Here is an 18,378-nt window from a genome sequence, read left to right as displayed (position 1 = left end):
GTTAGAATGAGATAACGATATTCATCAGATTCATCTCTAATTTTGTAGTAAGTATAGCTGTGTCCCTAGGGACCTAGGGTTGTAAGGGTTGTGTAGGTTGTAAGGGTTGTTACCTTGTAAGTTTTACTTACGTAAGTAGGGACTACCTACTTACGTAAGTAAAACTTACAAGTGTATCTCGAGATTCTCGCGCCTAACGCTACGACTTACGCTACGGCTTACGTAGGCGGACAACGCGCGAACGCGGCGCGGCGACGGCGCGGCGCGGCGCGGCGCGGCGCGGCGCGGCGAGGATGAAACAAACCGTTGATACGTATAGGTATGTCCTACTCGTACATGAGCGATTTAGACGTGAATGCGTTCGCGCGTTGTTCGCCTACGTAAGACGTAGCGTTACGTAGGCGAACAACGCGCAAACGCGGCGCGGCCGCCGCGCCGCTTCGCGTCTAAACTACTTCTTCGTTATGGAGCGAACATGTCGAGAAATTTCGACATAAAATATGACCTGTTTTAATATTCGTAGGTACATATAAATATCCACCCGAGTTTTTAAAATTCTTTTACTTGTTAAATATGTATCTCTGTTCATAAGTTACGAAGCGAGGGTCTTGAGTCTTGACAAACGGCGTAACTTTTCGGGGATATGAAAAATGAACCAAAAAAACGTTGAATGAGTGCTCGTGAGTTAGAGTGAGGGTTTTTTTTTAAATGAACAATTAATTATTTTATGCTAAAGATTGTCCTATCACCTACAATTAAACAGATCCGAACACGTCAAATATAGACGCTTATCTATAAATACCTACTATAGGTATTCACTTTTTTACCTATTCATAGTATAGTAGGAATTATCAAAGGCGTTAAATTTAAAATAGTACCTACTTATAAGTAACTACCCCGACTAAAAACTTTAATGTGTAGAACTTCCTCTTTTTGGAAGTCAGTAAAAAATGTAGTACCTAGAATCCGTCTAAGCGCCACTTGCAACAACCAACTAACCCGGGGTTAACCGGTTAAACCGTTAACCCAGTGTCAAATTGTACTGGTAACCATGGTAACTCCAGGTTTACCCGGTTAACCCCGGGTTAGTTTTTGGTGCAAGTGGCTAAGTGTGCTATGCTAACTCTACATAATGCTCTGAAGTAACAAAGTGTGGAACTTCCACTTTAAAGGTTCACCTCTAAAGTCTTTAGCAGAGTTTTCAATTTGACTGACAGCTCATTTATTAAAATCAGCTGTACTTACCTATTTATCCTACAAGAAACACATGTAGTAAAATTATGTAACTTTTTCATCATACTCACTGTCTATATAATTGTAACATAATATTAATAAATAATAATGCCTGAAACCCAGACAATACAGCGGACTAAAAATAACTCAGATCAATGCTTTCGTATAACGTCACTAGATGACGTCACCGCGGCGCGCGTAACGTGGTGCGCTATTTGAGCAACATTCACAACGACTCCGTGGCGCAACGGTAGCGCGTCTGACTCCAGATCAGAAGGTTGCGTGTTCAAATCACGTCGGGGTCATATGATATCTTTTTGTATTTTTATTTTTATATTTTTGTAGACTTTTTTAATAATACAAGTACTATGTACTTTGTAAATATGTATTTACATGAAAAAAGGAAGAAAGCATTTGTTATAATTTATTATGTTTATAATCCAAGTAATCAAGTAGGTATTTAAAAAAAACTATTTTTTTTAATAATTACTAACAAAGGGCGTACCGCGAACACCAGAGATCGGAAATCGCCGTTCGGAAATTGTAGTCAAACCTATTTCAAATTAAATTAACAGTAAGCAATAGTTACAATTAATAATAATAATAATGCCGGCGGCACCCTAGGTTAGGTTTTTTATAATGTGTTTATATGTATTTTTTATTGTTTTGTAAGTGTTTTTATATTTTACTTTTATATTCATATTATAAAAACCCTAACTTAAGACACAAAATAAATAAAGAAGAAAATAATAATAGTCAACGAAAAGCTATGTCGCGGGAGTGGACGGCCTTGCGGGGTCTAGATTTTGATAGGACCTGTTAGGACTAAGTAATAATAGCAGATAGACTAGTTTTTACTTAGACGTTAGCTAAAATACTAGCCACACTAGCAGATGTTAGAATCAGGGATGTTGCGGATGCAGATTTTTTGACATCCGCGGATGCGGATGCGGATGCGGTTATTTAAAGGCTCACATCCGCGGATGCGGATGCGGATGCGGATGTCAAGATTAGGTACTTAGAAGACGTCAAATATTCAATTTCAATTTCAATTTTCAAAATATTACATTTTTAGTATTTTTTTATTTAACCACCAAACTTAATGCAGAAACCTAAACAGGTGCTTTCATAACTTTATGATTGTATGGGACAAATCATACCCCACCCTTTCATCCATACCCCACCAAAAATCAAGGTGGCTCTCCTTCCTAAAATGATCTAAGGGTTCTAAGGACTCATTATGCTAAAAGTTATCTCATCATCATCAAACGCCGTAACTCTAATAGCTGTAACACACATCGTTGTATACTATTCGGTGAGCTTGTGGTCGAAAGTAGGTCTACATTTTATTTTTTTTCTTCACATTTTTTAGAAATAAATATATTGTGTATATTTTTTATAACGAGGAATAGTAGTGCTATTTCATGAAATTTTTATTTTTTGTGCATGTATTAAAATAAGAAAAATTTTGGCATTTATTCGGAAAAAAATAAAATAGCAAATTTTTATTTTTTATTTTTGTCAAATTTTTTATATAAAAACCATATAAATTAAATATCAGAAATGAATTTAGCGTCCTTGAGTTACACGAAAATGATACCAAACTTGACCAAATAGCAAAACTTTATTTTTTACAAATTTCGGGGGGCACCGTCCCTGAAGTCAAAATTTTGCATCAAAAATTCGATTGGCTCCCCTTCCTAAATCAATCTGTAAGTCAAAAGGAGCAACTCTGCAAAAGGAAATTCCATCATCATCATTTGCCGTAAATCGCACTTTTTTGTCGTGTGCGCCAGGGACTACGACTTTTCTGGATCTAGACGATTTCGTTATAGGTAATGACGAAATTACCTAGCACTTCGCCGCCGCTAAGACGTTCCTGTACCGACTTGTTCGACATCCGCATCCGCATAAGCTCCGCATCGATTTTATGCGGATGCGGATGCAGATGCGGATGTTGAAAATAATGCGGAAGTTCCGCGGTTGCGGATGCGGATGCGGATGTTCGCAACATCCCTGGTTAGAATATCATACGAATCTAGTGAATTTAACTTGATGCCGTTGACAGCTAAACCAAAGACAATTGTCTAAGTAAGCTTAATTCTCTTTAGTCTTTGGCTAAACGGAAAAAAAAGAATTCCTTTACCTTTGATAGGTACACAATTATAGTGTGTCACAGGACTGTTCCATTTCAAACATAGACAGAGAGATTCATACTATCTTTGTCTTACACTAGTACTTTGTCTTACCCAAAAGAAAAGGATGAGTATAGTTTTTTTGGTTCCTATTTACTGACAAGATTTGGTTGACCAGCTATATCAACAATATGCCATAGATAGTATAAATGTTTGTCAAGGTATTTTTGCGCCACCTAAATGTGTATTAGTGAGGTTTATATACATTGAGAAGATGATGATGATAGTAATGGTATTGTCACTCTAATGACAAAAACTAACCCACAAATAAGAATAAGAATTTCCCATTATTCCGTTTGACCGCAACTCATTGCGGTGGCTGTGGACTGTGGGAACGGACGAATGGGATTTCATTATTCTATTGATTGAATATTATTATTTACCCAAAGGTTGTCTGGAAGAGATCGCTCTTAAGCGATAAGACCGCCTGTTGTTACCTCTATTGTCTTTCTTTATGTTATTGTACATTTATTGTAAACTACGTGTATGTGAGGTGTGCAATAAAGAGTATTGTATTGTATTGTACTTTAGTTTTGAGGTTATGTCACAACAAAATATTGTAGCATCATGGGCGCCTTTGCACCGGGCAAAGAAAGGGTTGTTTTTGTAAATAATTTGCTGTAGGTACTTATTAAATTAATAATTTAGACGTACGTTACTATGGATTTAATGCCAAATGGCATTCTTTTCCATCCGACCATATTAGGACTAAACAGGGAAAATTATATTGGATGGATTAAAAAAAGCAAACTAGGTACTTATAGGTTATTTCGCCAGTAACTGGCCGCTCTAAACTAAATATGAATTCTATTCACCTATAACCAGAAATCATTATAGTATAAGGCGGCCGCCAGTTATTGAAGGCTGGCCATGTTATTGAAACCTTATACTAAAACGAATTCTGTTTATAGGTGAATAGAATTCATTTTTAGTTTAGGGTGGCCAGTTATTGGCCGGTTGCCAGTTACTGGCGAATTACCCTATACTTATAACTAGGGAAGAAATCAAATTATTTAATGAAATATTTTTTATATCGTGACATAATCGATTCCCGCCTCGGCCACCGGTGAACTTGGTCACTTTATCTTTTATGTTATCTATTTCAGTTTACATACTATACTTATTAGAATATATACATTAATATCATAGCCGCCTGATTCTAATTTTAATAAACGTCATAAGTTAGATCTCGATACGATATGGATCGGATCTGTCACTGTCAAAAGTGACGTATCAAGATCTAATTTTTGACGTTTATTAAATTAGAATCGGGCCGATAAACCTATACCTATCAAACAGACAGACAACTGACCCTTGCTAACCGTAAATCATTACACTGGTTTTGTAGGGATATACAAATTTACTTAACAATATATCTGGGAGACCGAGCTTTGCTCGGAAAACATATAAAAACTCAAAAACGCGCATTCCCAGAGATAAAACCTAGCTAGATCGATTTTTCGCCCCCAAAAACCCCATTTAGCAAATTTTATCGATATCGATCGTTAGAACCGTTTCCGAGATCCCCGAAATATATAAATACAGATTTGCAACATATTATTATACATTCTTCTCATTCATAAGGGCCGGTACATACGGACTGCAACCCGACTGCAATTTGTATGGACTGCACTCCGACGTTGCAGTTGGCGTGCAGCCGACGTGTAGTTCCCATATAAATTGCAGTCGAGTTGCAGTCCGTCTGTATCGGCCCTAACTCTTGTCTACCCAGTATCTTAGCTAATTTCCTCGGTCTGATCTTCGGAGCGTGAAATAGCTTAACTTGCACCTGCGTCGTGGGACTCGTGGGAAACCATATTGAACGGTGAACCACATTTCTTACCAAATATTTATACAAATAATTTATTGTATGAAAGTAAATATTAGAAATTATCATTATGTGACATAAAGCGCGTCGTAGCCAGTTGGCATACAATATCTTGTTTCTAATGCATGTCATTGAATATCTAATATGTTTATGCTTATGTCAAAATTAATGATATAGGCGGATGACAAAAAAAGTTCTAATAAATATAAGTAGGTACATATTAGTCATGTTATAGAAATAGTTTTATACTCTGGCAAACCCATTTTGTCAGTAGAAAAGGGCGAGATATTCAATTTTCTATGGAAACACAAGCGCCTACATTTTTTTAAATTTGCTGCCTTTTTCTAAAAAAGTTAAAGCAATTACTACTATAACAAGCTTTCAAGAATGGGTCTCAAACCCACTATTTAGTTATTTATGATTCCTTGGTACTATACATTTATTTTATAGCACAAAGTGATTGTAAGAATGCTTTCCATTTGCGGTTCAGTTTATATTGCGTTAATAATTGATTGTCTGTTTAATGGCGCCCTTAATTTAAATTAACGAGTTTTTATTATGATCTGTCATAAACCTTAGTTAACTAATTAAAAGTATTCTTATGAGCATTGGCATTTATTCCATATCGGTAACGGGTTGCACTCCGGGAGTGCCGGCAGAAGTGAAAACTCAATGACATCTTACGTTTTACGCTCTCGCGAATTTAATATTTTTCCCCATCACAAAAAGTGCACAGCGCCGCTAAAGAAGTTTTCACTTCAAAAAACAGATGAAAATCCCTGTGGTGCCGCTGGACTTTGTGACGTCTTTCATACGAAATCAAAGATTACAAACTTAAGTAATAGCTAAGGGTGGTATTCCATCTGTCCAATATCTTTATCCAATGTCATTACATCTTGTTCTCTCATAAAGCAAAATTTGAGACAAAACACACATTGGACAAAGAAATTGGACAGGTGGAATACCACCCTAAGCACAGATTATATAATCGATGAGGACGACGACGTCGACGATACGGCAAGATGCGATTCAAACATTTCTATGACAAAAACATAGTAGGAACACTAGGAACATTTTAACGGGTCACTCACGTGCTTAGGGCTAACCCATTTAGGCATCTCACCCCCGGACTGGGGAAGCCCATTGGGGGGGGGTATTGGTATGTGGGACTCGCTACTCCCGTAACTTGGCAGAGGGAGGGGAAGAGAATACCCACTAACATCCCCTGCGGCGTTGCCCGCGTTACCGTTATTGGGGGACGCCACGGGTTCGCAGACCATTCCACCGTGTAGGGCTACCCACAGGGCTACCTCACACTAGCGTCTCCCGAGCGTCGGCGTCTAGTCAATTCTATGGCCGCTGCTCGACGCAACGTCGACGCAATGTCGGCGCATCTGCGCAGCGACGTCATTTTTCATAGCGCTGACAAGACGCCGACTTTCAAAAGATGCTAATGTGGGGTGGCACTTAAGCCGAAAATTCTGCGCAGTGCTGATCGGTATCAATCGGTAGTAGGCGACACATGTCTATTCTCATTTTTTTAACCGTGAGTGATCCTTTTTAATAATTATAAAATGACAACTAAAATATAACTGATAACGACGGGTCTGTATAAGCGTTCAAATCATTAAAAAACCGGCCAAATGCGAGTCGGACTCGCGCACGGAGGGTTCCGCACCATCAACAAAAAATAGTGTAAAACGAGCAAAAAAACGGTCACCCATCCAAGTACTGACCCCGCCCGACGTTGCTTAACTTCGGTCAAAAATCACGTTTGTTGTATGGGAGCCCCACTTAAATCTTTATTTTATTCTGTTTTCAGTATTTGTTGTTATAGCGGCTACAGAAATACATCATCTGTGAAAATTTCAACTGTCTAGCTATCACGGTTCGTGAGATACAGCCTGGTGACAGACGGACGGACGGACGGATGGACGGACGGACGGACGGACGGACAGCGGAGTCTTAGTAATAGGGTCCCGTTTTTACCCTTTGGGTACGGAACCCTAAAAAATCAGTACAAAAAGGCAACGGGGTGTTATCAGCTTAATTAACCATATTTCCTTAAACCCTGCTCACAGTAATGCAACGACAAATTCCTTGCCCTACCACAATTAATTTTCAACCGTAACTCTATCATTATACGATTGCATTTCCAATGCACATGTTTGACAGTTCAGCCTTTATTTTATTTGACATTTATATGAGCATTCCCACAGTTAAGTTTAAGAGTCGGTTCACATTTAAGGCCAAGCCACACCGGATGCGTGTGCGTGACGTGCACGTACACGTACGCGTCCCGCTGCGTTGTAGAATACGAAAACACATAAGAGAGGACACACCGCTTGCGTGACGTGTGCGTGACGTGCGCGTACGCGTGACTTGCACGCAACGCAGCTCCGACGAGACAAACCGGCTGCGTACTGCGTGCACGCGTCCACGCAGCGGAGCGGCAACATCGCTTCGTTGCGTGCAGTGATGACGTTGTGTTTAACTGCGATCCCTATGAGAGGGCGAACCGAGCAGGTTCGGACACGCACAGCTCGGTGCTGCATAGGTGCTGTGCGTGTACACGCGCAGCTCGCTTGTATTTATTTACAACTCGGACGGTGCGCGTGCTGGTTTTTAATATGGATTCAGTGATAAAAGAAAAACTAATTAAAATTTTTCGTCAATACGAATGTATATTTACAACATAGCACAAAGATTACAAAAAAATACGTCTTATATAAATAATTTGGCCTGTGGGAACAAATCGATGTTAGGTAAACCAGGCATGTTATATGTGTAATAATTGCAATGGCGGCATTAGGTGAGCTGCTTCCATTTGCAACGGGAGTCACATGATGTAGGTACTGTCGCAGGAGTATTTTATTTTACTGCACGCATGACTGAGCTGCAGCGTGCACCTGCGTGGCGTGTGCAGCACACTGCGTGGCGTGCGCTGCGTGACGTGCGCGTCACCCGGTGTGACAGGGGTGCTGCGCACGTCACGCAGCGCACGCCACGCAGCGTGCTGCACACGCAGCCGGTGTGGCTCGGCCTTTAACTGATAGCCGCCGGAAGTTGGGTAACGACTTTCTTTGCTTTCGGGATGTGCAGTCAGGCGATTTGAGGCGTTTAGATAATTTTGAGTGACATGACCCGTTTTATTTAAGCTCAACGAGTGCTTGCCTTTTTGGGTTAAAAACTTTCTTATGGTGCCGTAAGTTGAGAGGGCCTACAGCGAAAACCGAAAATTGTGGGGATCTTTCTCTTTTATTCCAGTGAAGGCGTAATAAGTGTGACAGAGCAAGATGCTCGCAATTTGCACATTTCGATATTGGCGGTTATAGCCCAGCGAGCGGAGTACAGATGCGTGTAAAGATATTATTATCAATCTATCATATAGATCATGATTAAAAACGTCATAGAGAAAGACCGTGTAACAGCAACCGAAGTACAAGAAACGTTCGAAGAGATAGTTATCACTGACAAAGATATATTTGCTTTGTTATATCAGAAAATTGATATTACGTAGAAAGTTGAAAACGATACGCGCGGGTTACTTTCATCCAAAGGCTAACTTTAATTCAGATAGTAAACATTGTTTTGAAGCCTTATTTTTTTTTTTCATTATCCTGTTGATTTAGCAGTTTGTTAGCAGAATAATAACAAAGCAATACATTTTTCTAACATCTACATATTTATGTGCCTATAGGTATATCGTTGGAAATGTACTGGAAAAGTGATAATCTATAGGTTCATCATTGGACCTCCACATCATAGTCCAATTAATATGACACGGGCCCAAATTATAGTCCAATGGATACTAATTAAAATGTCTTCAAACCTTTTTCTCATTATATACCTACCTTAGATATCTTGCGTCTTACATTTCCGTACATGCCAAGACATCTTACCTTCAAAGCCTTATTACCCAGGGGTTCCCAATAAGCCACAGAAACTAAGAAGCCTGCAATGTGCCATTACAGTATTGCTGCATTAGAAGATTGCAGGCTGCAGGTACTAAGGCGGTTCACACATTGAGACTGTCAGCCGCTGTGAGAAGAGCGACGTATGTATCAAAGGTTTTGATTATAATATAAAATAGGTACTCAAAGAAAAATCATGATGATTTGAAAAGCTCTATAATAATTACCAGCGACCCGCCCCAGCTTCGCACGGGTTTCAAAATTATACATAAATCTTCTTCTTGAATCACTCTGTCTATTAAAAAAAACCGCATCAAAATCCGTTGCGTAGTTTTAAAGATCTAAGCATACTTAGCGACAGACAGACAGCGGGAAGCGACTTTGTTTTATACTATTTATTTATCTTTGTTTTGTTTTGTTTTCTATTAACCAACATGATCACACAACTCAATTTTCAGCACGCAAATTTCTTATCGGTTTTTGAAGTACAAAGAGAGCCTTTATGACCTGGTGTGGTGAAAAGAAATAATAGTTTGTGTTACTAAGGGATCAATTAATGATATATTTTCGTCAAGGGCGTAGGTACATCGAATCCTGAGGGTAATGAGGGATTCAAGTGTTAACGCCCAAGAGGAAATAATTTTGATACCGTGTGACACATACCCACTGCTTTTCACATCAACTATGAATATAAATAATCTTAGTGTTGACACAATCTGACACTTAAACAGATTATTTAAGCTAAAAAAATAAAGTGCAAAATAATGTAAAAATAGTGTGCTAGAACAGAAAAGTGTTACTTTGATCCCTCCTAGCAGGGAGGAAAAGTGCCGCTTTGATCCCTCCTAGCAGGGAAGAAAAGGCTCTTTTCCGAATAGGTGGTGTGAAAACACTATTGAATCTTTTATCCCTCCTTCCTATCTTCGAACATTTTCCTATTTAACTTCACCTAGAAGATACGGTATAATGTGCACACTTAATGAGCTATAAAGTTAGGTTTCTCGATAAACCTAGCCAAAGAGCTAAGACCTAATTAACAAGAGCTCTAACTTACAGTTGAATTTACACGCCCGTTAGTTTAATCCAGTGTTAACAGCGCAGATAACGTAGAATTGCAGATCTAATGCTAAGGGGCGAGCATACATGCGATTGAAAACTACAATAGTTTTCAGTTTATTTGTTTGTATAATATTTTAGTTTTAATTTGTATTATTTACATAATTTTGTTATTATACTAAGTACCTACTCATAAAATAACATACGTTTCTCTAATAGTAAAGTATTGAGTGTACATCGTTTAAATACAAAATTATTTCATCATGATCAATCTGGCTATGAATACTATGATATTTTTTTTCCCAAGAAAATCAGCAATTCAATACGCTGAAGATGGGGAGACCTTTTCATAGAAATTTCTCATATAAAGTGACCCCTTTTTCATTGCTAGAATATTAACTGTTAATCGCATTCAGTGTGCCGCAGCTCTAAGGCCCTTCTATCAGTATCTCACACGGCTTTCTCTCACGACCAGTCGCTGAGTTACTGGCATACTTAGCTTAGGGCCCCTTGCACGATCCCACTAACCCGGGGTTAAGCGGTTAAACCGTTAACCCGGTGTCAATTTGTAGCTACTGGTAACCATGGTAACTCCAGGTTTAACCGGTTAACCCCGGGTTAGTGGGATGGTGCAATTGGCCCTTAGGTGTTAACGTGTTCCGTGCGTGTTCCAGGGCTTTAGATAAGTTTAGGTAATAGAAGATTACCTTCTAAACTTCTAATAAACGAAGACTTCTATATTGAAGTGAAACCGTGTCTTCTTCACATACTACAACACATTTCATCTAAGGTTATCATTCTGGTTGAAGGGTGCAATTTGGTTTGACGTTTAAAAAGTGCGAGGACAAGTGAAAATAACTATATGTCGATGTCGATAAAATTATGACTTATGTTAAAACAATACTGTTATGTGCTTTTTAATTATAATAATCGCTTTGTAAAATGAATTGAATAATTATTCGATGTAATTTCAATTATTGGCAGAATTACTAGAGACAATTTCAAATGTCAAGAGGATTGCGAATTGATAATAAAGGAACTAACAATCTTAATTATAGTACCTATACTTGAAGAATAATAGTCACATCATTTATTATGATTTAGAAATGGCTTCATATCGATATCAATAAAACTTGAGTCGATATTTTATCAACATTCGGTACATGTTTGCCCCTGTATAAGTGTTATAACGAGGTAACTTTTTTTTTCACTAAGACAGCTGCCGAAGTTGCGGGCGAAACTACTAACATATAAATTATAATTCAAGATTTGATCGCTCAGAGAAACTTAACTGCTACGCACAAACAAGTAAATTTTAATAAAGGCACAGACTAGTAAATAATCAAGACGATCAACCTCCATACAACATCACGTCCCCCAATGCCTTTATTAGGGTTCCGTACCCAAAGGGTAAAAAACGGGACCCTATTACTAAGACTTCGCTGTCCGTCCGTCCGTCTGTCACCAGGCTGTATCTCATGAACCGCGATAGTTAGATAGTTAAAATTTTCACAAATGATGTATCTCTTTTGCCGCTATAACAACAAATACTAAAAATAAAATAAAATAAATATTTAAGGGGGGCTTCCATACAACAAACACGTTTTTTTGCTCTATTTTTTGTTGATGGTGCGGAACCCTCCGTGCACGAGTCCGACTCGCACTTGACCGATTTTTTTTAATTTTAGCTTTTACGTATAAAATCTGTCACCTGTTTTATGTCCTCTAAACTTAAAATCCGACTTTCTTGGCCGCTGTTACCTATAGACACAAAAGTGCAATATAATATTTAAAACTTTCGCGTCTTGAATAAATATATTAATTCACATTTATAGACGGGTGTATCATGATAATATTTTATTACCTTTATTTACCGACTTTTCGAGTGTTTCGACGCAGGTTTCACTGGTCGTGGTCGCGGCTAGCTGATGATGTCCCAGCAAAATAAAATAAATAGGTAAATAAAGGTAATAAAATAAATTTCGCGATATACCCGTCTATAAATGTGAGACAAAAGTACAATTGAAGCATAATTTAGGCATGATACCTATATATTCTTATTGAATAGCGCCAGCTAGTTTTAAGATTTTTAAACCTCTTTGAAATAAATGCTTTATTTAAACTTTAAATCTACGTTTTGAAAATATAAATAGCAATTTTCATACGCAAATAACTAAACTATAAAAAATTCCATTCTACGTCATCTAACATTGAGGATTACTCTTGTATGGGGGCTGTCAGTCTTCTTTATTTACTAGAATCTGATAAAGCGCAATAAACATACAAAAAGACTTGTCAGCGACCAGTCAGACGGCCCCATAGTGACAGCTTTACTGAACATTTAGTGGACCTTATTTCCATGTAGTTAGGTTCAAAATAACCACATAAATGTGTCAACGATTGGTGTGTTTTTGCTCATTACCGGGAACATACGAGCTTAATAAATACCTATACGATTTTCGACTTTATACCAAGATGTTAAGGTGCAATATAAAGCGACGGTGGATAAACCAGTACATAGTATGGACATGATCATTATGTTACATTTTTAAACAATTGAATTGTAAGTTTTCTGAGGATGTTTTTAAAGTTATGTTACGTCTCGGATCTGATCACTAAGTTTATGAAGCATCGATAATTGAGTTTATCGATGTGAGTATAGGAACTGCCTAGATTATGTCGTTAAATTTTCCCCCTATATTTCGTGTCTGCTTATAACAGCCATATTCGAACTTTAAGATACGTCAAATATTAGATATAGAAACGACATGGATTGGATATGTCAGTGTCAAACAAGTGTCAAAAGTGACGTTTTTGTTTGAAGAAACAAAATGACGAAGCCATGGAGGTTCGCAAGCTCATAGAGCCACTTAGTGATAGTAAAATAGTTATAACATTAAAATATATATCAATGAAAGATGACCTTCCCACGCTGTGCGCAAGAGTTCCCACACCACAACGTTATCGTTGCTTACATCATATTATAGCATAGCATTATGCATGTGGTAATTGGGCCTTTCGACGTGATGCATTAGCATACATGTAATGTTTGGGTTATCACAATGAAACTCTAAAACAGACATACATAGTCTAAAACAGAAATTTGTTGAAAAAACAAATTCACTTGCACACAAAATTATCTTTTGTTTATAATAATTTGATTATACCTAAATGCACCATTTAGAAGCAGAAGTTTTGCTTTCCTTCTTTACTTATCTGTCCTACTCTAGTATTATTTGGTGCGACCTTTTGCTATTATGGCGACACCTATTTAACTATGGAGTATGGATATACGGGTGGATTTTCTTTTTGGGTCAGTGAGGACAGCTACCAGATCCCGTGCTGCTACGAGAAAACGGTCTTAGAAGACCTTCCCTCGATTTCAAATTAATGAAGATTGGCTTTTACAGATTGTGGAAAAAACATACAGGGTGCGAGAAAAAGGTCATTTTTGACAAACTTTTTTTTGATGCCAATCGATCCCATTCCTATTGAGGATCAAAAGCTTGTATGGAAGCAAAAAAAAAGTTCCGGCTAGAAAAGCCACAAATCGAGGGAAACTTTTGCTATACAATTTGTATGAAAATGAAAACTTTTATTTTTCACATGCTATTTTTGTATGCCAATCGATTCCATTCCTATCCAGTATCAATAGTTTCCTAGGGGTCAACTAACGGTAATGTACTAAAAAACCACAAATTAAAGAAAACTTTTTCCATACATTTACTATGGAGAAAACGTGAAATTTCATTCATAGTTTTCTATCTGGCCAATCAGTCCTGTTACATTTAAGAACCATAATACTGTATGAAAACATTGCTGTAGGACTGATGGGTGAGGTAGAAAATTGTGAATAAAGTTTCACATTTTCTCCATAGTAAATGTATGCAGAAAGTTTTTATTAATTTGTGGCTTTTTAGTTCATTATCGTAAGTTGACCCCTAGGAAACTATTGATACTGGATAGGAATGGAATCGATTGGCATACAAAAATAGCATGTGAAAAATAAAAGATTTCATTTTCATACAAATTGTATGGCAAAAGTTTCCCTCGATTTGTGGCTTTTCTAGCCGGAACTTTTTTTTTGCTTCCATACAAGCTTTTGATCCTCAATAGGAATGGGATCGATTGGCATGAAAAAAAAGTTTCTCAAAAATGATCTTTTTCTCGCACCCTGTATGTTTTTTCCAAAATCTGTAAAAGCCAATCTTCATTAATTTGAAATCGAAGGAAGGTCTTCTAAGACCGTTTTCTCGTAGCAGCACGGGATCTGGTAGCTGCCCTCACTGACCCAAAAAAAAAATCCACCCTGTATATTATTATGTTTCTGAAATTAATTACCTATCTGAATTGAATTGAATTGAATTAACGCCTTTTGACGGACACTTTTTCATATAGGTACATGGAGTGTTTTCCTAACTCCTCCTGATAACGTGCAATAATCTAAACCACAACATTAGCGTCATATAATTAGTGACGCGCCCATTTGACAATCGTGACACGACACATTGTCGATCTAAATTGCCGTTCTGACCGTGTCATCGGACAGTAACGTCACTAATGTCTGTCACTATTCTATTGATGTTCACGACTTGGGACGCTTTAGAGCCATTTTATGACACGTGACAAATCAAACTACAACTACACTAATGACTCATGAAAAGAGACTTATACTAATGTTCCTACTTACTAATCTTTTATAACAAAATTTTTCGCGATCAAAATTATTTTTCTACTGTTTAATACTGCACAAGCACAAATCTTTTAGATTTTTAAATTGCACCCTTTTACTTTCAGATTTCTAAAATTAAAATATACGCAATTTATAATTTTAAAATGTAGACAAAAGAATTCAAAAGAAATATACCTAACAGCATCTTCATTTAGACATAAATAAATATAAGAATATTTTTTTGTTCTAAAAAAACCTTTTCACGTCTATTTTATAAAGGTTAACTAGAAAACGGTGTACATTGAGGTACCTCAATATGTCTCCGTCATACGAACATTCACGTTTTGTTGATACCATAATGTACAATCAAATTACATATATGCATAGCGAACTGACGGTGTCAGTACTCACAGTAACATAATTATCTATTGTAGCAAAGTTACTATTCTAATAGCAATTTTAATGTGTATGTCACAAGATTCAAATTTGATTGGCAATGGATATGAGTCGATGGTCTTCCGAACCTTTAATTTTACATCTTTCACGATCGTCGAATTGACCGCGGCGTTACCGTTAGTCAATGGGGTCATAGATAATTTGGGCTCGCAACAATAACTTAAGTGGGGAAATCGTTGCGTATTGAAATTGTATGCAATTATATGTGTCCTATAAAAACTACGTTTCCAATGAAACATCTGTCTTTCTATATGTATTAAAAGCCTACAAAAAAAGTAAGATAACACAAATGATTTTTATTCGTGAGGATCACAAAACATGTACGACAACAACAGTAAGAAAAGAAGAAATCAATAAGTATGCATCACGAAATGGACCCAACTCAGCACAATAGCTAGATAAAGCCAGCGCTGGTCTTCTGTAGGGCCCATTCGGTGATGCCACGACGGATAACACATAAAGATACATATTAACATTTGTATGTTTATCTCAGATATATGTTACTGAGTTTGGATGTTGTCTATGCATTTAAGTATTTGTCTATATATATAATTATTATGTCTATCGTCATCTAGTACAAGGAAAATAAGCAAAAACCACGAACCTGTCTTGCTGCAGCACCTCAGCCCGCACCCACGGGGCCCCCCAATCCTCCTCGGGCCGCATCCTCAGCAGCCCCGACAGCCACGTGTACGACTTGCTGCGTTTCATCACCCCACCTCACTACCTCACATCGTACCCGTTATCGACACCGGCACAACACTATTTGCAATTCGAATTCCGAATCGCCAACACTGATGTTTTGAATTTGGAACACTGTTTTCTTTTTCGAACGTAAGCACTTGTTTTGTATTGCTTTTAGTTCAAAATTGGAACACTATTTTCTTTGTTTTGATATTTCACGCACATTCACTGTTACTTTGTTATTGTTTTTAACGGCTACCTTCATATTTGGCTGCTTTCTATTAAACAATAAAGTAATTTGTAAACTGTTAACAACGAAGCGGCAACACCGCGTCAAAATATCAATCAATTTAACTCATTAAAATTTTCAACGGCACTACACGTAAACAAAGAGCTTTTTAAAAACCGTTACATTAATCTGCACCTTATTTGGAAATCTTTACGATACAAATTGGAATGTAAGTAAAATAAGTGTTGAATGTAAGTACACGCCTACGAGTCAAATTGTAATCTCATCGAATAAAATTGACGTTAACGAAAAGAAACGTCAGATTTGACCTCGATTGACCTTTGAGCACAATCAAAATTTTTAAGAACGTTACACTGCGGAGTTAAAAAGACTTGTATTTGACTGAGAATTGCCGCTGGTTGTGACATTTTTGATTTGGTCGTATGTCGCGTTGATGTTGACACCTGTAACAAAAAAAAGGTGACATTGTTAGAGATATTGTTGGGATTTGGGCTCTTATGAAAATATTTTAGATGCACAGTTCCGAAAAGACGTATGAAAGAAGACATTTAAAAGAAGTTATACCTTTTAACATTCTAAATGCTTAAAGTTTATGAAACATCTTAAAAGTAGGTACCGTAAAACCTCACAACTATAGTCCAATACTGCAACTATGGTCCACAAGTTCAAAAGGAAATTAAGTATCAACCAATGTCCCTTTAGGTTTACTCCAATTTTTTTTCTTCCATTTATAAACATACCTTGCCTTACAACTACAAAAAATACAGCAAAACACACACCTGAACGAAAAAAATACAGTTAAATTTGGACCATAGTTTTTGAGCTTTGGACTATAAAATAAAAAATTATTTCAGACAACATGGTCCATATTTTGTTAGGACATATTACCAATAAAAAACTAGTAGTTATAGTTGGTTACTAGTAGTTATACCTTACGGTTAGCTATCTTAGTTAGTTAGGTATTTTTTAAAGTACTTAAAACAATAATTATTAGAAATAATTGTATTTTATACAACATTTTATGTTTTTCTAATTCCTACAGGAAGGTAAGTGTCGCCACACAAGCTGAGATTGTAAAGTTAAAAGGAAATCAGGGGGTCTACCGCGAAAGCCGAAATTCGCAAATTGCGGGCATTTTTCTCCGTCACTCTAATTACGTCTTAATGAGAGTAAAAGAAAAAGATCCCCGCAATTTGCGAATTTCGGTTTTCGCGGTAGGCCCCTGACTTTTGTTGGTAACTCCATGATCTAACCTATTTAGCTGTTAACTAACTCTTGTATAAATTTACAAGGATAATTAAGAAAGCCGTTTCTAATTAATTTCCTAGTGTGATATTTCATAAGATTTCGAGAATAAATTATAATTATTTAGTGTGAGTTAGGTTAAAATAATGGTATTCAGTAGGTAGTGATTAAAAATATGATCTGTGTATACCCGAATATTTGTTAATTAATCTGTCGGTCGTCGCGAAAATGACCCTTCTCTCCTACCCGCAGATTGTAATGATAAAAGAGTATAAATATAATGTACCATGGGGTGGAAGGCTCATTCTCGCTCGGCGCTGGAACGAGTAACACTAAATTTAGCACGAAGGTTACTGCTTGTGAACTTAAGATTGTTTAAGAGTGTACGTAGAAGTAACTAGTCGGAGTAAATTAAAAGTAAATGATTGTACCAAGGACTTTGATTCATCACACTAGTAACTTTCTATGGCGAGCAAGAACAAGCCACTGGCGTTAATGAAGTAGGAACTGCAAGTCAGCTCCGCGCTCCGCGTGGGGTCTCAAGCCCAAGTACACTCGACTTCGGTTGAAAATTATGTTTATCTCGTATCTTATTATCTTCTTCTTCTTCAACCTAGCGTTTTCCCGGCCTAGCGCCAGGGTCCGCTTTCCTATAATAATGCTTATGCTTTTATTATAATGTGAAAAAATATAGGTACGGTGGAGTAAGTATATTTTCATTTCTCATGCTCTGAAAGAGGGTCATTTTTGTTCTAAAAGTTATGCAGAAAGTGATACGTTTCTGCACTAGAGCATTTAACTTTCCAAGTACGGTCTTTTTAATTTTTTAAACAATTGAAGTTTGG

The 18,378-nt window shown here is 37.2% G+C and overlaps 1 protein-coding gene and 1 non-coding gene across 2 annotated transcripts in view; one reads left to right on the top strand and one right to left on the bottom strand.

The window, feature by feature from the left end:
* LOC134655053 (protein prickle) overlaps nt 1-16,680 on the bottom strand; it is a 407,966-nt gene extending 391,286 nt beyond the window's left edge. Inside the window, exon 1 of the mRNA XM_063510513.1 lies at nt 15,959-16,680. Coding sequence (XP_063366583.1) covers nt 15,959-16,065 — 107 coding nt within the window. The 5' untranslated portion in view covers nt 16,066-16,680. The remainder of the gene's footprint in view (nt 1-15,958) is intronic.
* Nucleotides 1,467-1,538, top strand: Trnaw-cca (transfer RNA tryptophan (anticodon CCA)). Its single transcript has one exon. It is a non-coding gene; the product is annotated as a tRNA-Trp (tRNA).
* Nucleotides 16,681-18,378: the final 1,698 nt, after the last annotated feature.

The sequence above is a fragment of the Cydia amplana genome, chromosome 16, assembly GCF_948474715.1.
Source record: "Cydia amplana chromosome 16, ilCydAmpl1.1, whole genome shotgun sequence".
NCBI lineage: Eukaryota > Metazoa > Arthropoda > Insecta > Lepidoptera > Tortricidae > Cydia > Cydia amplana.
This window is presented reverse-complemented; position numbering and strand designations above follow the sequence as displayed.